Source organism: Vulpes vulpes, chromosome 2 (assembly GCF_048418805.1).
Source record: "Vulpes vulpes isolate BD-2025 chromosome 2, VulVul3, whole genome shotgun sequence".
In the NCBI taxonomy this organism is placed as follows: Eukaryota; Metazoa; Chordata; class Mammalia; order Carnivora; family Canidae; genus Vulpes; species Vulpes vulpes.
The window spans coordinates 147,147,558-147,167,457 of record NC_132781.1 but is presented as its reverse complement, the minus strand read 5'-3'; the positions used below and the strand labels follow the sequence as shown (position 1 = coordinate 147,167,457).

The window sequence follows — 19,900 nt, the reverse complement described above, 5'->3', positions numbered from 1 at the left end:
TCTTCACAGATGATATGATACTGTACATAGAAAACCCAAAAGACTACACCCCAAGATTGCCAGAACTCATACAGCAATTCGGCAGTGTGGCAGGATACAAAATCAATGCCCAGAAATCAATGGCATTTCTATACACTAACAATGAGACTGAAGAAAGAGAAATTAAGGTGTCAATCCCATTTACAATTGCACCCAAAAGCATAAGATACCTAGGAATAAACCTAACCAAAAGAGGTAAAGGATCTATACCCTAAAAACTACAGAACACTTCTGAAAGAAATTGAGGAAGAGGCAAAGAGATGGAAAAATATTCCATGCTCATGGATTGGAAGAATTAGTATTGTGAAAATGTTTATGCTACCCAGGGCCAATTACACATTTAATGCAATCCCTATCAAAATACCATGTGGACTTTCTTCAGAGAGTTGGAACAAATCATCTTAAGATTTGTATGGAATCAGAAAAGACCCCGAATAGCCAGGGGAATGTTAAAAAGAAAACCAGAGCCTGGGGGCATCACAATGCCAGATTTCAGGTTGTACTACAAAGCTGTGATCATCAAGACAGTGTGTTACTGGCACAAAAACAGACACATAGATCAATGGAACAGAATAGAGAACCCAGAAAAGGGCCCTCAACTCTATGGTCAACTAATAGTCTTTCCTGCTTTCACAAAGCAGGAAAGACTATACACTGGAAAAAGGACAGTCTCCTCAATAAATGTGCTGGGAAAATTGGACATCCACACGCAGAAGAATGAAACTGGACCATTCTCTTACACCATACACAAAGATAAACTAAAAATGTATGAAACATCTAAATGTGAGACAAGAATCCATCAAAATCCTAGAGGAAAACACAGGCAACACCCTTTTTGAACTTGGCCACAGCAACTTCTTGCAAGATACATCTATGAAGGCAAGGGAAACAAAAGCAAAAATGAATTATTGGGACTTAATCAAGATAAAAAGCTTCTGCATAGCAAAAGAAACAGTCAACAAAACTAAAAGACAACTTACAGAAATGGAGAAGACATTTGCAAATGACATATCAGATAAAGGGCTAGTATCCAAGATCTATAAAGAACTTCTTAAACTCAACAGCAAAGAAACAAACAATCCAGTCATGAAATAGGCAGAAGACATGAACAGAAATTTCACAGAGGAAGACATACACATGGCCAACAAGCACATGAGTAAATGTTCTGCATCACTTGCCATCAGGGAAACACAAATCAAAACCACAATGAGATACTACATCACACCAGTGAGAATGGTGAAAATTAATAAGACAGGAAACAACAAATGTTGGAGAGGATGTGGACAAAGGGGAACTCTTTGCATTGTTGGAAATGTCAACTGGTACAGCCACTCTGGAAAACTGTATGGAGGTTCCTCAAAGACTTAAAAATAGATCTGCCCTACAACCCAGCAATTGCACTCCTGGGGCTTTACCCCAAAGATACAGATGCAGGGAAACCCCAGAACACCTGCACCCCAATGTTTATAGCAGTAATGTCCACAATAGCCAAACTATGGTAGGAGCCTCAGAGTCCACTGAAAGATGAATGGATAAAGAAGATGTGGCATATGTACACAATGGAATATTACTCAGCCATTAGAAACGACAAATACCCACCATTTGCTTTGACGTGGATGGAACTGGAGGGTATTATGCTGAGTGAAATAAGTCAATCAGATAAGGACAAACATTATGTGGTCTCATTCATTTGGAGAACATAAAAAATAGTAAAAGGGAATAAAGAGGAAAGGAGAGAAAATGAGTGAAAATACCAGTGAGGATGACTGAACATGAGAGACTCCTAACTCTGAGAAACGAACAAGGGTTAGTGGAAAGGGAGGTGGGCGGGGGGTTGGGGTGACTGGGTGATGGGCACTGAGGGGGCACTTGACAGAATGAGCACTGGGTGATATGCTATATGTTGGCAAACTGAACTCCAATAAAATAAAATAAAAAAAGGAATAAAGGGCATCCAAACTCATAGGGAAAAAGTAAAATTTTCACTATTTGCAAATGACATACCATATATAGAAACCCTAGACTCCAGCAAAAATTACTAGAACTGACAATTAAATTCAGTAAAGTTGTAGGATACAAAATACAGCATGTACAGAATGTAATGTACAGAAATCTGTTGCATTTCTATATACTAATAAAGAGAAATTAGGAAAACAATCCAAATTACTATTGCACCAAAAATAATAAAAATACCTAGGACTAAACTCAACCAAGGAGGTGAAAGATCTGTACTCTGAAAACTATTAAACACTGATGAAAGAAAGAAATTAAAGACAACACAAATGGGAAGATAGCCCAGGTTCATGGATAAGAAGAACCAATATTCTTATAATGTCTATATTACCCAGACCAATCTACACATTTAATGCAATTCCTATCAAAATACCAACAGCATTTTTCACAAACTAGAACAATCCTAAAGTTTGTATGGAACCACAAAAGACCACAAATAGCCAAAATAATCTTGAAAAAGAAAAACAAAGCTGGAGGCAGCACAATTCTAGATTTCAGATTATACCAGAAAGTTGTAGTAATCAAAACAGTATGATAGTGGCACTAAAATAGACACATTGATTAATAGAACAGAATAGAAAGTCTAGAAATAAGCCCATGATTAAAGGGTCAATTGATCCTTGACAGTGCAGGAAATAATATCCAATGGAAAAAAGAGTCTCTTCAACAAATGGTTCTGGGAAAACTGATAATTACATGCAAAAAAATGAAACTGTACCACTTACATCATACACAAAAATAATCTTAAATGGATTGAGGGCCTAAATGTGAGACCTGTTTATTCAGCTTTAAAAAAAGAATGAAATTGCATTTTGCAATATGCAAATTGCATATTGCATCAATATGGGTGAATCAAGTATAACGTTAAGCAAAATAAATCAGAGAAAGACAAATACCCTGACTTTATTCATATGTGGAATGTAAGAAAGAAATCAAAAAACAAAGGAAAGAAAAAGGTGATAAACCAAAAGAACCCAGACTCTTGGGATCCCTGGGTGGCTCAGCGGTTTGGCGCCTGCCTTTGGCCCAGGTTGTGATCCTGGAGCCCCAGGATCGAGTCCCATGTCAGGCTCCCGGCATGGAGCCTGCTTCTCCTTCCGCCTGTGTTTCTGCCTCTCTCTCTCTCTTCCTATGTCTATCATGAATAAATAAAATCCTTTAAAAAAAAAAAAAAAAAAAAAAAAGAACCCAGACTCTTAAGTATGGAGAACTGACGATTACCAGAGGGCAGGTGGGTAGGGGATGGGTAAAGTAGGTTAAAGGGATTACACTTATCTTGATGAGCACAGAGTAAGGTATAGAATTATCTAATGATTATATTGTACACCTGAAACTACTAAAACACTGTATATTAACTCTAGTAGACTTAAAGATAGGCATGAATAAGGTCTTCTCTAATTAAACATCTTTCCCTTTTTACCCACCTTGTACTTATATTCCATTTATCTTACAGAACTTTATCTTGATATAAAATGTTTTTACCGGGCTCCCTGCTTGGAGCCTGCTTTTCCCTCTGCCTGTGTCTCTGCCTCTCTCTCTCTCTCTCTCTCTCTCTCTGTCTCTCATGAATAAATAAATAAAATCTTAAAAAAAAAAAAAAAAAGAGGCAGCCCCGGTGGCTCAGCGGTTTAGTGTCGCCTTCAGCCCAGGGTGTGATCCTGGAGACCTGGGATCAAGTCCTACATCGGGCTCCCTGCTTGGAGCCTGCTTCTCCCTCTGCCTGTGTCTTTACCTCTCTCTCTGTGTGTGTTTCTCATGAATAAATAAATAAAATCTTAAAAAAAAAAAAGGGGATCCCTGGGTGGCACAGGGGTTTAGCGCCTGCCTTTGGCCCAGGGCGCGATCCTGGAGACCCCGGATCGAGTCCCACATCAGGCTCCCTGCATGGAGCCTGCTTCTCCCTCAGCCTGTGTCTCTGCCTCTCTCTCTCTCTCTCTCTGTGTGACTATCATAAATAAATAAAAAAATTAAAAAAAATGTTTTTACATTTGAAATTTGGTTAGTGGTTGTAGTGGTCACTCTATCATATGTCTCCAAGAAATGTATGTCTACAAATTGATACATGAATTAAATTTAGCATTTGGGCAGCCCCGGTGGTGCAGCGGTTTGGCGCCGCCTGCAGCCTGGGGTGTGATCCTGGAGACCCAGGATCGAGTCCCACATCGGGCTTCCTGCATGGAGCGTGCTTCTCCCTCTGCCTGTGTCTCTGCCTCTCTCTTCGCTCTCTCTGAATGAATAGATAAGCAAATCTTTAAAAAAAAAATAAATAAATAAAAAATAAACAGCATTTAAGTTGGTTTTGTTTATATATTCAAATATTAAAATAAATCTCTTTGAAGTTGCATTATTTTATTTTACTATTATTTTTAAAGATTTCATTTATTCATGAGAAACAGAGAGGCAGAGACATAGGCAGAAGGAGAATCAGGCTCCTCAAAAGGAGCCCGATGCGGAACTCAATCTGATAACCCCGGGTCTGCGCTCAGGCCTGAAGTTGCATTATTTTAACTCTTAGTGTACAACTGATGAAAACACATAGTTTGATAATTTATTAAAATGGAATTTAAATTTTATTGAAATGCATTTTTTGAAGTAATGACCAGAGCTTTAAAATATATTATTTTTCCTCCTAACATCATGACATTGCCAGAATGAGACAGGATTCAGCAAAAAGTCTATTCATGGCCTCCGTCTTTATAGGTAAAAATGCTAAGAAATCTTGTTCATATATTTAAATTAAAATCTCCCTGGAAATGATTCTTAGATATTTAGATAAATATATCAAATATATGTATGATAAATACATCATGATAAATATATCATGGTTATGTATTTTTAAAATCTTTATTAGAAGTATTTTAGAAACACGTATTGAAATATAGATTAAAAATATATTGGGTGTGGGCCAGAAGAGAAAAATGAGGGGAAGATGTGAAAGAAATAAGACTGGTAAGAGTGGACAAGTACGTTATATGGAATTTAAATGTCTCATTCTATGTACCTTTGCATACCTTTATATTTTTTAAAAATAAAAGTAAAAAATATTAGAGCTGCTGATTTAACTCAATGTATGAAAAATGTCTGCCATATAATCCAATTAGCAAAGCCAGTTCTTTTCATCAAACCAATTTCCAAATGAATGTCATTTTCTGTCAAAGTTTGACTTAAGTTTCTCAATTCAAATATATGCATTAATGTGTCTTTCAAAGAATAGTATAAAAACTGTTGAGAAAATTGTAGAATATATATTGTGGGATAGATTACTAAAAGCAGTCAAGATTAAAATAACATAGTTCTTATGAAATTGATTTACTTATTTTTATAAAATAGGTTATAAAAAGAAGGTAGTAAAGCAAAATGCTGTTTATCAGTTAACTTATAGCAATGCAATACAGCTAAAATAATTTATAATACAAGAAATATGATAAAGTATAATAGTTCTTCATTAAATGTGCATGAATATTGACCTCTGCTATCTGGTTTTTGGAGTAATTCAATAAAAATAGAGTATAAACATTTTTTTAAAGGGTATATAAAAATGAGAACACTTGTTTTACATTTCTTTATACAGAACAAACTTTTCCTATGACTGTAATAAATGAGAAAGGCATATACTATAAAAAATCATCTGGCTTAGGAGCCAGCACTAAATTTATTTTTTATTAATAAGAGAAAGAAAACAAATATTCCATAATACATAATAAAATCCTTGACTTGAAATGGAATTTTTTTGGTATGATGTGATAAAATAGTTTTCAGCTATAGGATAGAAAAATACATATCGAATATGAAGGAAATTATGTAAAAGTTTTATTTGTAGGTTTGGTAGTCCTAGAGAACATTCTAGTCACATATATAACAATCATTGTCATCATCCAAAACTACATTGGGATGAAAGGTGCCTTCTTTCCAGTTAATGTTGTTTCCTAGGGATAGAGTACTAAGAAAAGCTGAAAGGTCTGCTTACTGGGATAGGGTGTTTGTTATGGATGCCTTTTGCTTTATTCTCGCAGGGCCCTCTCTCAACAGTTAACAGAGTATTGACAACAGTCAGGGAATGGAAGGGGCAAAGTCATTAAAACAAAACTGTCATTACTCTCACACTCTCACAATCCTACTCTACCACATCTGAATTCAGAATATCTCACTGTGGATCAAAATGTTCCCTTTTGCAGTCAACCTTCATCTTAAGAGACATGGGTATTAAGAAACAGAAATATTGGAAATAGTGTAGTATATCTATGTTTGGTGCCATTGGGTTTTTACTTTCCAGGAAGCACATGAATAAAATTTAGGAAGGGTAAGGGATATGGCATTCTCATATGAAGGAGGAGAAAATTATAGTGAAAACAGGTACATTCTCAGGCACATCAACTTTAGGTAGGAGTACCTATGAAACCTGAGGATATAGAAAGTGATTTACTTAAATGATCTGTTTGCATATTCCTTGGCAGGTCTTCATTCATGGTAAAGTAAATAAACACAAATATACTGTGTTGTGTTTCCAAAGATGGCCACATTATTTCCCATCCCACATACTCTTTCACATTTCAATTCTGCCATGTTCACATCTACAGGGAGAGCTTATAATCCTCCAATTCCCTTGAGTCTTAGCTAGTTCTTTGATCTGTTTTGATCAACAGAGTGTAACAGAAGTGATGCAGTTGAACTTCCAGGATTGGGCCTGGAAGAGATCTACAGCTTCTACCTACACCTCTTAGAAAGCTCCTTCTTGGCAAGTAGCCACTACGCTATGAGGAAGTCCAAGCTAGCCATGTAGCAGCACCACCAAAGGTCCTCTGTGATTACAAGAATGGTAATGGCTATACAGAAATGAAGACAAGAGTACAGGCTGTAGAATTTGGAAGACCAGGATTCAAATCCCAGATCTACCATTTATTTCTGAATCCCGAGCTTGTAGTGGTCACTTCACCTTTGAATTAGCCTCTCTAAGCAACCTCCTTCCGAGAGCCTCTTTAGCCACATGAGCTATCTGTTGTGAGAAAAAATATAAGACAAGTAATGTAACGTGCCAAGCCCCAGAGTTACTCAGTAGATAATTAAAAAACCAGCTTTGTTTAAGATATTATTTCTTCTCTTCTCTCTCCATCCAACCCTAAGCCTCACAGAACACAGAAAAGAGGGACACCTGGGTGGCTCAGTGGTTGAGCATCTGCCTTTGGCTCAGGGCATGATCCTGGGTCTGGGGATCGAGTCCCACATCCGGGTCCCTGAGAGAAGCCCGCTTCTCCCTCTGCCTATGTCTCTGCTTCTCTCTGTGTCTCTCACAAATAAAAAATAAAATCTTAAAAAAAAAATATATATATATATATACTTTAAAAAAAACACAGATAAGCTGTGCAACTCCATGGTATGCCTCTTTTGGAGGGGCACAGTGAGGAGCAAGATCTAGGGGAGAACCTAGGGGAGGATCTAGGGACGAAGAAAAGCATCACTGGAGGACAAAGTTACCCTGGTGATACTTGATGAGTCATACACTCACTATGGGTGTCTCTAAGAACTCAAAGGTGTGGAATGGAGCACATAAATCTTAAGGACTTCACAGAAATAACATCTTATGTTCACAGAAGAAAATGTGGAGATTTCTTTCCACCATATCCTTATTTTGTCCCAGTATTCCTATCTCCATTGAGTGTGCATTGTAATATTATACCTGGGAGATGTGCTCTAGTTCCTAGAGCAGGCAAGTACAACTTAAGAGAAGCACAGGCCCTCATAGCTGGACTATCTAACTCAGGACCACTGTGGAACCCAAGAACTGTAGCTTAGAGCTTAGGCGTCCAGACTGGTAAATATCAAGTACTTGTATGGCATTTTCAATAGCAAATGCATTAAAAAAAAAGTAATAGAAATCTAATGAAAGAGATTTACCTGTATTTTCCAAATTACAAACTATTATAAACTATTTTGAATCATTTTACCTTAAATTGAAATAATATATACTGATCTTGCTTGGTGTGCTGTAAACACAGCTTCTCTATGATTTTCTTTTTCCAATTATGTTTACTTTTATAAGATACATATAACACCAAAGTTACCATCTCCATCATTTTTAAATGTACAGTTCAGTGTATACTATGCTTCGTTTAAAATAGACTTTCTTCAGTACATATGCAAATAGTAATGAAGTAAAAAATAGTTTACCCTCAAAGAAGGAAACAAAAACTTGACATATGCTAATAGGAATAGGCTGAATCCAAGACATTTTAAATCATCAATATTCATGATGAAATGTTACTATCAAATTTCTTTACACAGAAACTATAAAACTATGCTTTTCTTAAAAAAGCTGATCTCCTTCCACATGATTACTACAAAGAATAGCTAAAAATTGTAATATTTAACTAAAGGCAAAGTGACTAAATTTTAAGGATAACATCTTACATCATTTACTTACAAACAAACAAAAATTCACTTACAAACAATACTGCCAGACAATACCTGAAACAAAGCAGTATGATCAATTACCAGGGAATGTGGATCATATGACCCTTCAAAAGTTCCTGGTGGAAATCCAGAAAATCAAATTAGAGATCCTTGAGTAACATGCCATTTGAAATAATCGTATCATATTCGATTTTGTCATCTGTTAAAGCTTTTCACTATTTCTGTGGCTTAGTTTTGAAAAGAAAAGGTTTAGATAAGAAACAATAGAAAAACAAAAGAATTTATCTCCAACAGGAATATTTCTTTAGGAAAATAGAAAAGTTAGAATGTTGCACTGTTTCTATGGAAATACTAATAAAAATTAATTCCTCAAGTTCTAATAGATTCCTTTAAACAACAATGTTCCAAATATAAACCGTGTATAAAAGTGAGAGGGGAGAAGGCTGCTAGGGGAATTCTAGTATTTTTATATCAGAAAATATGAATCATCTCAAGCTACCTGTTTTGTTAAGATTATGAATGATTACAAAGTTAAAAGCTGCTGTGATAATTATTTGATTCCTTTTGTGTTATAAATCATTAATTTTTGTGTTTTTTCTTTCTTTTTTTTTTTAAATTTTTTTTTAAATTTATTTATGATAGTCACAGAGAGAGAGAGAGGGGCAGAGACACAGGCAGAGGGAGAAGCAGGCTCCATGCACCAGGAGCCTGACGTGGGACTCGATCCCCAGTCGCCAGGATCGTGCCCTGGGCCAAAGGCAGGCGCCAAACCGCTGTGCCACCCAGGGATCCCAATTTTTGTGTTTTTTCTAAACAACAGATTTAAGTGACATAATATCAGATTATTTCTTTAAGACCAATATTTGCAGTATTTTCTGTAATGCATCAGCAAACCAATAAAATAAGCAGTAAAAATGAAGCGTGATTAAATAAATCAGTCATTGGTATAAAGTGAGAAAAGAGGGCATTATGTAGAAAAATAGGGATTTACATCTCTTGGATTGAGAGTGGCTAACTATATTTAGATAGAAGATACAGTTTTTTGCTGGCAGTGGAGAAAAAGATCCATCCTTATAACTAATAGTTAAAAATGGCTGCTTTCTGTGATATTAATATTCATTCAAAATTTTTATGCAATCACTTGTGAAGTGAACAAAGTACATGGCAAAGCAGCAGTTATCTATGACACATCTACATTAATATTCCCAAGTATACAACTTGGGCCTGACCCAGAAATGTGTTTGAACTCAGTATATGAGTCACAGAAATTTGAACAGACCAATGTTATATTTGGCTTTGATTAAAATTACAGGTACAAATGTTTTCATTTCAATACTAAATATTCTGAATGCTTATGCAACATCAGTTTCAAATTCCCTTTTAAAGAAAATGCTCATTAATGATAACCTCACATCACTGTGAAAGCTGCTCTAATACTTAATGGCTAGGTGTTATTTCTAAGTAATATGGCACACAATTACATTATTTCAAGTCATTATAAAGTCAGGTTGAGACAAACTGAAGCATCACCTTTGATCATTTAATATAGTTCAATTATCGCTGGCATCTAAGTAGATTTAGCATCCTTCCTGTCCTTGTTATATAGCCCCCACATTATCAATTAAAAAGGATCCTTCTGCCTATTACCATTGCCTGCTTAGACTGACTATGTATGTGTATCTTTAGCCAAATCAGTCATGCTAGTTTCACTTGTGGGAAATCTCCTATTTCCATGTCTGCACTAGACCAGGTTACAGCTGGGCTTTTCAGCACAATCCTATGGGAGCATTCAGTACTCTATTTAAAGATCATTGCAAATTTCCCATAAAATTAAGATGTTGGTAAAATTTAATTAAATTTAAGATAATCTTGGGTCTGCCATGACCATAAAGCACATTTAAGTTGCAAAAGGTAGGTTGGGTTTCTTGATAAATCAGATTGGGCTGCCAATCAAGGTCACATGAATAGTCTAAAATGTCATTGCTGATGGCTTTTTTACTTATTTACCTGTACATATATCTGTAACTTCTAAAAGCGATACAGCCTAAGTATATTTCCTTATTTTATTTTATTTATTTATTTTTTAAGGATTTTATTTATTTATTCATGAGAGATGGAGAGAGAGACAGAGAGGCAGAGACACAGGCAGAGGGAGAAGCAGGCTCCATGCAGGGAGCCCGATGTGGGACTTGATCACAGGTCTCCAAGATCACGCCCTGGGCCAAAGGCGGCGCTAAACCGCTGAGCTACCGGGCTGCCCTATTTTCTTATTTTAGTAACACATTAATGTTTGCTCCTTTTGAGACAAATTCAGCTTTCTGTTGTCTGGAATCATAATTATCGCTAGGCTATAGTTATCCCAACGATGCTATTGACAGGAATTCTTTTCTGCCAATTTATATAATTTGATTTTTTAAACTGGCATCAGAATAAATCTTGGATACAAATTTATTACTTATAATATGGTTAGTTATTATTGTTTAATCTGTAAATGAAAGTTTAAATGAGAATAAAACACCAGGAATACTATTCCAGTATACTGAATACTCTGGTATACAGTATACATAATATTCTGGTATATTATGTCTAAAAAATAAAATATGTCTCTAGCCAGAATAAGTTTTTAAAGGTACTGTTTTTCAGTAAGCATCAGAGAAAAAAATCTAATGCAAAATTATGAATAACCTATGACACAATCACATGATACTCTAGTTTTTTTGTAGATTAAGTAGAAAAACCATAAAGATATTAGAAAGTTTACTTTCTGAATTAAAAACAATAGCTATTTCAAAAGTTTTAATTTCTAAAGGTCAAATTACATATGAAAGGTATTTATTCCAAGTATTTCTTTGACTAAAACGGAAGTTACCGTGAAATAGAGCAGGCCAGAAGTCATCATCACGTTCTCAATCATATGTATGCCTTTATTCATTTACCTATTTATTTTTTATTTTTTAAAAGGATTATTTGAGTGAGTGAGAGAGAGAGCATGTGTGGGCACATGTGCAGGTGAACATGAGGTGGGGGGTGGTACAGAGGGAGTGGCAGAAGGAGAATCTCACGCCCATGCCCTGCTCAGCATGAGCTTAACCCCATGACCCAGTGAGCCTGAGATTATGACCTAAGCAGAAATCAAGAATCAGCTGCTCAACTGACTGAGCTACTAAGCACCGCAACTTCTTATTTATTTAAGTAATCTCTACACCTAACATGGTGCTTGAACTTATGCCCTGCAAGATCAAGAGTTGCTTCTTCCAAATGAGTCAGCCAGGTACCCCCGACATGTAGAAAAGAAACAAAAAGACAGTTTCCTGAGTAGTCCCAGCCCAAGGCAAATAAGCAGAACATGGCAGTGGCAGGAATGAACTGTGCCTTCCCCTCCGACCCCACCCACACTCAGTTCCCTGGAGGGCTACAAAGGCAAAGCAAGATCTCCATCTAATTGGTCTCTAGAGCAGGGCTCTCTTCCAGGTATTTTTCAAAGATTGGGGAAAAAAACCCACAAGTTTCTCATTCAAGATTCATAGTTAAGTCCCTCAAAGATCACTATCACTAGTATCAAAACATCCATATTATTTATTGAAAACCTTCAGAAAAAGTGATAAGAAATGTGACAGTGTCTTCTCATAATACCTTAAATTTAGACAATTTATTCATCTATGGGCTGTAAATCACATTTCAAAAGGTAAATATAAAAATATATGACTTTTCCAAAACACAGAAAGGAAATCCATTAGATTTTCAAACACCTGGAGAAGACAGATTAATAAAGGTACTTCTTTGCACTTGCTGGAAAGTCAAACAAGTAAATTCATTCTGTACTATATATTTTTTAACACTTATTTATTTGAGAGCAAGAGAGAAAGGGAGAGTGAGCGAGAGAGAAGCAGAGTGTGCTCGCACACATGCAGGTGGGAGGAGGGGCAGAGGGAGAGGGAGAGGGAGAATTTCCACCAGAGTCCCTGCTGAGCGCAGAGCCTGATATGGGTCTTGATCCCATCACTCGCAAGATCATGACCTCACTGAAATCAGGAACTGGACACTTAACCAACTGAGCCACCCAGGTGCCCAATGTTGAACTAAATTTTTGCCTTATCAGACCAAGAATAAATTAACCAAGCTAAAGGTATCTCATGAAAAGTATTGTACTATAAATATTAGGAGACCAGTTCTATTTAAGTCTAGAGGAACTATATCATTGAACACAAGATTCCAAATAGATTTTTGAAACATGGCACAAATGGATGGTAAGAGAATTTTAGCACATACTGGTCAAGCATAAAGTACATGCAGAAAAGTTTCCAGAGCCCAGAGAAGGCGTGTTTACATTCTCAAGCAATTACTGATTGCTCTCTGAACAAATAAAACGGAGAAGGAACGGGCTTATCAGTAAAAGCCTCAGAGAACTAAGGTGGAGAACTCATTCAAGACTGCAGTTATCCATTCTATTTAAGTTAAATCTTTCCTAAAAAACATCTAATGAACCAAATTCAAATGGGCACTTGTAAAGTCTGTATTTCTAATTTCCAGAGGGATAAATGGATTAAGATGGTTCTTCCTAGAGAGCAGTTGCAGATCAAATCCCAAACTATTTGAGAAAGCTTCTATGTCAACCAAATGCCCATTTAAAAATCTTTAAGAGCAAGGATTTTCAGTAAGCTGGGTTTTTTCCTAATGGTTAAAGTAATCAATTCACATAGACACACAGATCCTGTAGCAGCAATAAGTACAATTAATGACATAGTTATAATCATATTTACTTACCCTCCCAACAGTATCTGTGGCTGGTTGGATTCATTTGTAATACCAAATACATCAGGAATTAAATCACCATTGAAGCTGAAAGGAAAACATTAAAAACATTAAGTAGCTGTTTCATAAAATTGTCATGTTCTAGCTTTAAAAGGAAAATAACTTTTGGTAGGTGTAGTTGCCATCACAATGCTCACCAGTTTCTGCTGTAGTCAACAAAATGTCAGCCCAAGTGTCAGACATGTGTCATTTCTAGGCCAAAGGGTTTATTAATATTTATTACTGGACCCTCCAGCCCTCATTAAGCTTGTGGTGGCCATGAGAAGAACATGTGTTTCAAATGGTCCTGCTCCACAGATGATGTGGCTGGCCTCTAAGTGATGGCACAGAGCTTAGCCTACCACTGACCCACACAGGACACGCATGTAAGCAAGAAATGAACTTTCGTTGTGAAATTTTAGGGTTGTCTGTAGTTTCTGCATAACCTTGCCCATCCCTGGCAAGAAGACAGCACTTATTTCAGACCCAACTTATGTAGTTAGATGGACTTAGGAGAAATAACCCACAAAAGTAATCCCCAGTTGGTGTAAAAATTCGTACTGGCCATTAAATATTGCAACAACAATGAAAAATACACAACTATGAAAGAAATCAAACTGAAGGCCCTTAACATGATTAATCTACAGGTTTATAGTTCAGACTTCTAATGTTCACTGACCTACTGATACATGACTGTTTTTAATAATTGTACGAAAGGCAGTAATGGAAACAAGAAAAGTCTGTACATTGCTTATAATCTCCAAATGATCTCTACATGACTACCAAAATTCCTGACAGGAATTTGAATTGCACTTGGGTCTATTTTGAAAAATAAATAACACTAAAGAAGAGCTTTAAAAAAAGTAAGTTTCTCCTTAATATAGACATCTTTCTAAATCTCTGGAGGAAATCTCATACCATTCATATCTGTCCATCAAACACCAATAGTTTTACCCTGAAATAGATACCTTAATTATTTGAAAACTGACATGGCTACCATTAACCTAGATCCATTATGGACACATTCAAAGCTATTGAAGCAGAAACAAAAACACAAATTTTTTCCTCTTTCCAAAATATTGAATTTCACTTTCCTTTTCTATCATGGCAAATAAATACCATATAATCAAGGGTATAAGCCTCTATCAGTGTCAAAGGGCGAATGAATATAGTGTCAATGCTACTTCACAAAATAGTCTTTTATATGAGAAACCTTATGTTGTTAAGTTTAAATTCATTCAAAGGGAAACAAGCACATACTTACTCCATAATTAGTGGTTCATCTTGAAAAGTCCTATTGAGTACGGTCATATTGTTAGGATCTGTGTAGAAAGAAAATATATAAGTCAGCAGGCACTTTATATTACTTTTGATATCTACACTTGGGGTAAGATATCTTTATTCTTTTCAAGATTCATCTATAATTAATTCCAACTACTACTATTAACAAGACACTGTAAATCTAACTTAAATAGACATCAGCACAAAATACTGGTGTTTATTATATAGTTAAGACCATCATTATAATAACTTTCTTTAGAGGTTTCAATCTAAAAATCTCTTAGGTGAGTCTTCTTTAAATATAATTTAGCACTAGAGCAGTTGACAATATGCACAAAACCACCTGACTCTAAAATGTCCATGCTTAAATATATGAAATGCTTATATTTATCTAGCAATAACAGGTTTATTTTTCCCTTTAATATCCAATGATAAGTATTAAAAACTCTTAAAACAAATTTACCTAATGTTTGATTTTGTCCCCAGAAGATAACAGCTCCCAAATCACTGTTGGCATGATTTTTTGGAAAATACGTCAGAAGGACATCCATTTGTGAATCTCCATCATAATCCCCTGGGACTACACTTGTTATTAATGCACTGTGATTCCTAAAAGAAACATAGGTATCTAGTCAAGCTATAATAGAAAAGGACACTTCTGTATTTGTACTAAACACAAATATTTTCAATAAAAAATTTAAAATCACAGAACTAATTCATTTCATTCTCTTAATTTATCATCCTTCATGTATGTAGTATTCTTTGGTCTATAAAACAATTCAGGATTATTGTCTTGTCTTAAGAAATAAGACAAATTTGAAATATTTCAAAAGAAGTAGTTTTATGTTCTTATGCTGGCTTATATAGTCCTTGTATTTAATTCTTTAATTCTTTTGTCAAGGACACCAATGCATTTGTCTGATTTATAAGAAATGGAGGCTTATAATCAATTGTTAAGGCAGCAAAGATTATCACTGTCGTCAAAGGTATTATTTGTGAAATATTTAATTTTGGATTTTAATGTAGATGTGAAGATTAAGTAATCATTTGATTTCTGAAAAATATTCAAGATTTACAATTGTAGGTAAGTTTTTTACCAATCCTGGTAATACACTATCAAAACATACATACCTAATTTAATATTTTAATAATGAAATAATTCTGAAATTATATTAACATTGAAAACTTAAAACATGTCTTGTCATAATGTCTGAATGACCCAATCAAAAAAAGAGGCCTTGAGTTCAATCTTTATTTAATTCCACTTAGAGCAATAGCAAGACAACAAGTTTTCCAAAAGACTATAATTGTTTTATAAATAGCATCAAGAATCTAAAAATATATACAACAGGTTTAAGGTGGAAATGAGAAAAATACTGAAAAGGTTAAGCAAGGTTAAGCAGAGTGAATAAAAACAATAGTTTTATCATAATGCATCTACCTACTATGTTCCACATGTTACATCAATGCTTAATACCTATTAACTGGTAGTTCATCACATCATAGGTATTATCATTCTCATTGAACTGACCAGGAAACTGAGGTTTGGAGTGATTAAATAGCTAAAGCTAAAAGCTAATAACTAACCAGCTACCTAGCTAGTAGCTAGTTAAATGGAATAGCTGAAGTTCAAATTGTGTTAGCCTTTAAAATTGATCTTCATTATGATAAAGTCATTTTGGTAATGCCAGTTTCCTCAAATAATTCCAATAATACTTTAACTTTTCCATGAAAAATACCTGGTCTTTAGAAATGATCATATAACAGCTATATATGCTACTATGTAGCCAATTCTATCTAATTGTGGAGACCTCCTCATGTGCATGTGGGTAGAGATGCATACCCAGTAACATATACTGCATCTACTTATTTATTTACTGTGTAAATAAATTCACAATGTTGGGGGGGAAAGTACTCTGGAATAAATGGGAATATATTACAAAAGCATTAGGTGCAAATTTAACCTAATTGCCACAAATGCCCAGCTTCTTTATGGTTGTAAAAGTAAGTAGAATGCTTAAAGATACCATATTGACATGCATTTATTTTTTCTTCTCTCAAAGAACTCACTAACATGATACAGAATGAAAAAAAATTTTTTTAAACCTAACTCTCAAAAACATAGAGATCATGAAGGGAGATAGGGAATGGAAGGGAGGGACTGCTAACTGATTTACGAGGGCAAAGCAACTGGCTATAAGCTAGAATGTCTAAAGAAAAAGGCTTAACAAGGAAAGTTTTTTGCCCAGAAGAATACCCAAGAGGCTCAGAATTTGTAGTCATCAGAAATTGTGAAGGACAAGAGGTGAGGCAGAAGGCTGAAAACAGGTTTAAGTGAAAATCTGTATTGTGAGTGATGGTCCCATGTCCCTCTTTCTCAGCAAGGAAAGAACTATGCAGTTTATTAATCAGGCATTAGGGATTTAAGATACAAGCAGAGGGTAAGGTTTTAGACTTAAGTTAAAAAACAGAGTTAATGGAAAATATACAGAAGTAACATTTTGACCCTTGCCCTCAGCTCTACCCTATTTCTGGATGCCAGTCAGCCAGGAACATACATGCAGGGCAACGGACAGGAGATAGTCCTACCATGCAAAGTCAGAGTTTCCAATTAGCTCTCTAGTGCCATATTCTTAAATATGATACCCCTGCTTTTTGAAGAAAACTATGACTATTAAAGAGAGCCAAAATAAATAGCAGTAAGGGATCTGAAGAAAAGAGATAATAAGGGGAACAATGAAACTTCAAAACTACACTTGAAGACATAAGAAAGTAGTTCCATAAAACAAAAATAGAAAATAATAATTTCCTAAGAGAAAATAATAATAGAACAAAGAAAACTTCTTGGAGATAAAAAATATGACAGCTGGGGCACACGGGTACTCAGTAGTTGAGCAGACATCTGCCTTCGGCTCAAGTTGCGATCCCAGGGTCCTGGGATTGAGTCCTGTATCAGGCTCCTGTAGGGAGCCTGCTTCTCCTTCTGCCTATGTCTCTGCCTCTCTCTGTCTCTCACGAATACATAAGTAAAATCTTAAAAAAAAAAAATATGACAACTAACAAAAAATTCAATAGAGGCTTCAAATAGAGAAAATCCCCTGGAAAGGAAAACAAAGTGAAATGACAAAAACACAAATATAAGAGATAAAGGGTGTACCCAGGCAGTCCAATAACTAACTGATAAGAATTCCTAAGAGAATTAAAAAAAATCACTAAAGAAAAAAACCTTTTAAAAAGCCCCCACAGATAGAAGCCTGCAGTTTGAAGGGGCCCTCTACTTTGATGTTACAAGACTATAGGCCAAACAAAGTATTAAAAGTAAAAAAAAAAATTTGGACATGGAAGGACATAGCATATACTTTTTCTCAGGAATTTCCTGAAGGATGTACTCCAGTAAAGTAAGTGAAGCAGCTAATAAAATGGCACAGGATCCAAGAAAGAACAACAAAGTCCCCAAATACTAACCTTGCAGAAGGCATAGAGAATGAATCCAGATTGGTTACAAGTGTAGAGGACTAAGGACACCTGGGTGGCTCAGTGGTTGAGCGTTTGCCTTTGGCTCATGGCATGATCCCCAGGTCCTGGGGTCAAGTCCCACATCGGGCTCCTCTCGGGGAGCCTACTTCTTCCTCTGCCTATGTTTCTGCCTCTCTCTCTGTATCTCTCACGAATAAATAAATAAATAATAAAATCTTAAAAAAAAAAAAAGAAGTGTAGAGGACTTGATGGGGAAAATTAAAGTGTACAATAAGTATCTGGCCAATATGATGGAACATCTACCAAGAAATTAAGGATATACACAAAGAAAGCTACATAACTGATTTTTTAAAAAGCATCCATATATTCTAGGAGGAAAAACTCTACAGAAATGAAATTACTATGTACTAGTTTGTTCTGAAGTGCACAGAATCTACATGGTCAAAATGTAAATAATATTTACCGATTTAACTAAAAATATGATATGATAGAGATAAATTAAAGATGGCAAACCCTCATCTATGCTAACAAAAATCCAAGAGAGGAAGATACTTACTCAAGAAATTACACTGTAAATGCTTATTTTAAAATATGGAAATAAACAGCAGACAAAATAACTGAAGGTTCTAAAAGTGGTTGTATGTGAGAGAAGAACAGGGAAGTGGGGGAAGAAAAGAGTGAAGAAGAGTTATTTTTCCTTTGAAAAATATTCTAAACAAAATAAAAACAAGTCTAAAATTTAATAGTATATCAAACAACACTGCATTAATCAAAACCAGAAAATGAAACAAATTGGGTTTTAAAAACTTGGTGGAACTCTAGTTCTTTGTTCAAACTGAAATTTGTTCAAACATTTCTTTCCAAGAAAAATTACTTCTAAGCAGGTCATTTCTTGTATATAATATTTATCAACTTATGTTCTCTGCCCACTCCATGCATGTATACTAGACATCCAGTACTAGGAAATTTTTAAAGAGGGATAAGTTCCTGTTTGTCCATTTAAAGCTTTCCTCTCGATGTTCTAACTTAAGCCCAATTTGTCTTTTTTTTAACGTATGTCTGAGTTTAAATATTGTAGAGTCTGAGTAGTCATTAGCCCAAAAAGGGACTTAAATATTTTTTTAAACCATTTCCCAAGTAATTTCTGGTCTTTCTACAAATCAATGCATCCTGTACATGGCTAAGAAAATCAACCTAAAATCAACTTATCTCATTTTCTTCAGCTCTCCTTTAAACAAGAACCTATAGATTCCCCACTTTTCATGGGATTGAGTTCAAACTGTAGTATTTATGAAGGTTCCTAGTCTGCCCTGATCTCATCTTCTTGGTCCATAACTCTCCAAGTATATCATCCACGTCTGTTAAGTAAATCTTTCCACCTCCTCTTCACAACATGTTTACTGTCACTCCTGTTAACGTTGTGCTCTCAAATCTGAAAGCCCTCACCTATATTTTACTGAAGGTCACTGAAATCCTATAACTTTCTAGAAGCTTCCACTTTAGTCTGCACTAACTCATTTCTTCTTCCTTGAACCATCCAGCAATGAAACCTTGTTTTTTGATGTTTCAAAACTGTGCTGGTTCACTACTGATGATGATCACTGAGTTTCAGACAGTGCTGGTCATATAAAAGAAAAATAAGAACTACTATTTGAACATTTACAAATGTTTGATTTAAATTCCTTTAAAATAAACCTTAAAAAACCCAGCACTTACCCATCAAACAAAAATTAGAAGAGGTCATTGACCTTTTCCCAGTGCAAATGAAGCCCACCCACCCCCTCAACACATGGTTGACCTGCTGAGCTCGGTGCTCCCACATGCACACTCAGAATGAGTGACAGTCCTCAACACATTCAAGAAGGGATACTAGATTGCAAGAGAATGAAAG

General features: G+C 35.4%; 1 protein-coding gene and 1 long non-coding RNA gene across 2 annotated transcripts in view; both read right to left on the bottom strand.

The window, feature by feature from the left end:
* The window catches only part of ITFG1 (integrin alpha FG-GAP repeat containing 1), a 281,953-nt gene that overhangs the window by 259,628 nt on the left and 2,425 nt on the right, over positions 1-19,900 (bottom strand). Inside the window, exons 3-5 of the mRNA XM_026014322.2 lie at positions 14,996-15,141; positions 14,516-14,573; positions 13,225-13,299 (exon numbers count right to left, since the gene is read on the bottom strand). Of these exons, the coding sequence (XP_025870107.1) occupies positions 13,225-13,299; positions 14,516-14,573; positions 14,996-15,141 (279 nt within the window). The remainder of the gene's footprint in view (positions 1-13,224; positions 13,300-14,515; positions 14,574-14,995; positions 15,142-19,900) is intronic.
* On the bottom strand, positions 6,908-8,577 carry LOC140597973 (uncharacterized). The gene is made up of 2 exons (XR_012000070.1): positions 8,515-8,577; positions 6,908-7,045 (listed from the first exon to the last, which is right to left on the bottom strand). It is a non-coding gene; the product is annotated as an uncharacterized lncRNA (long non-coding RNA).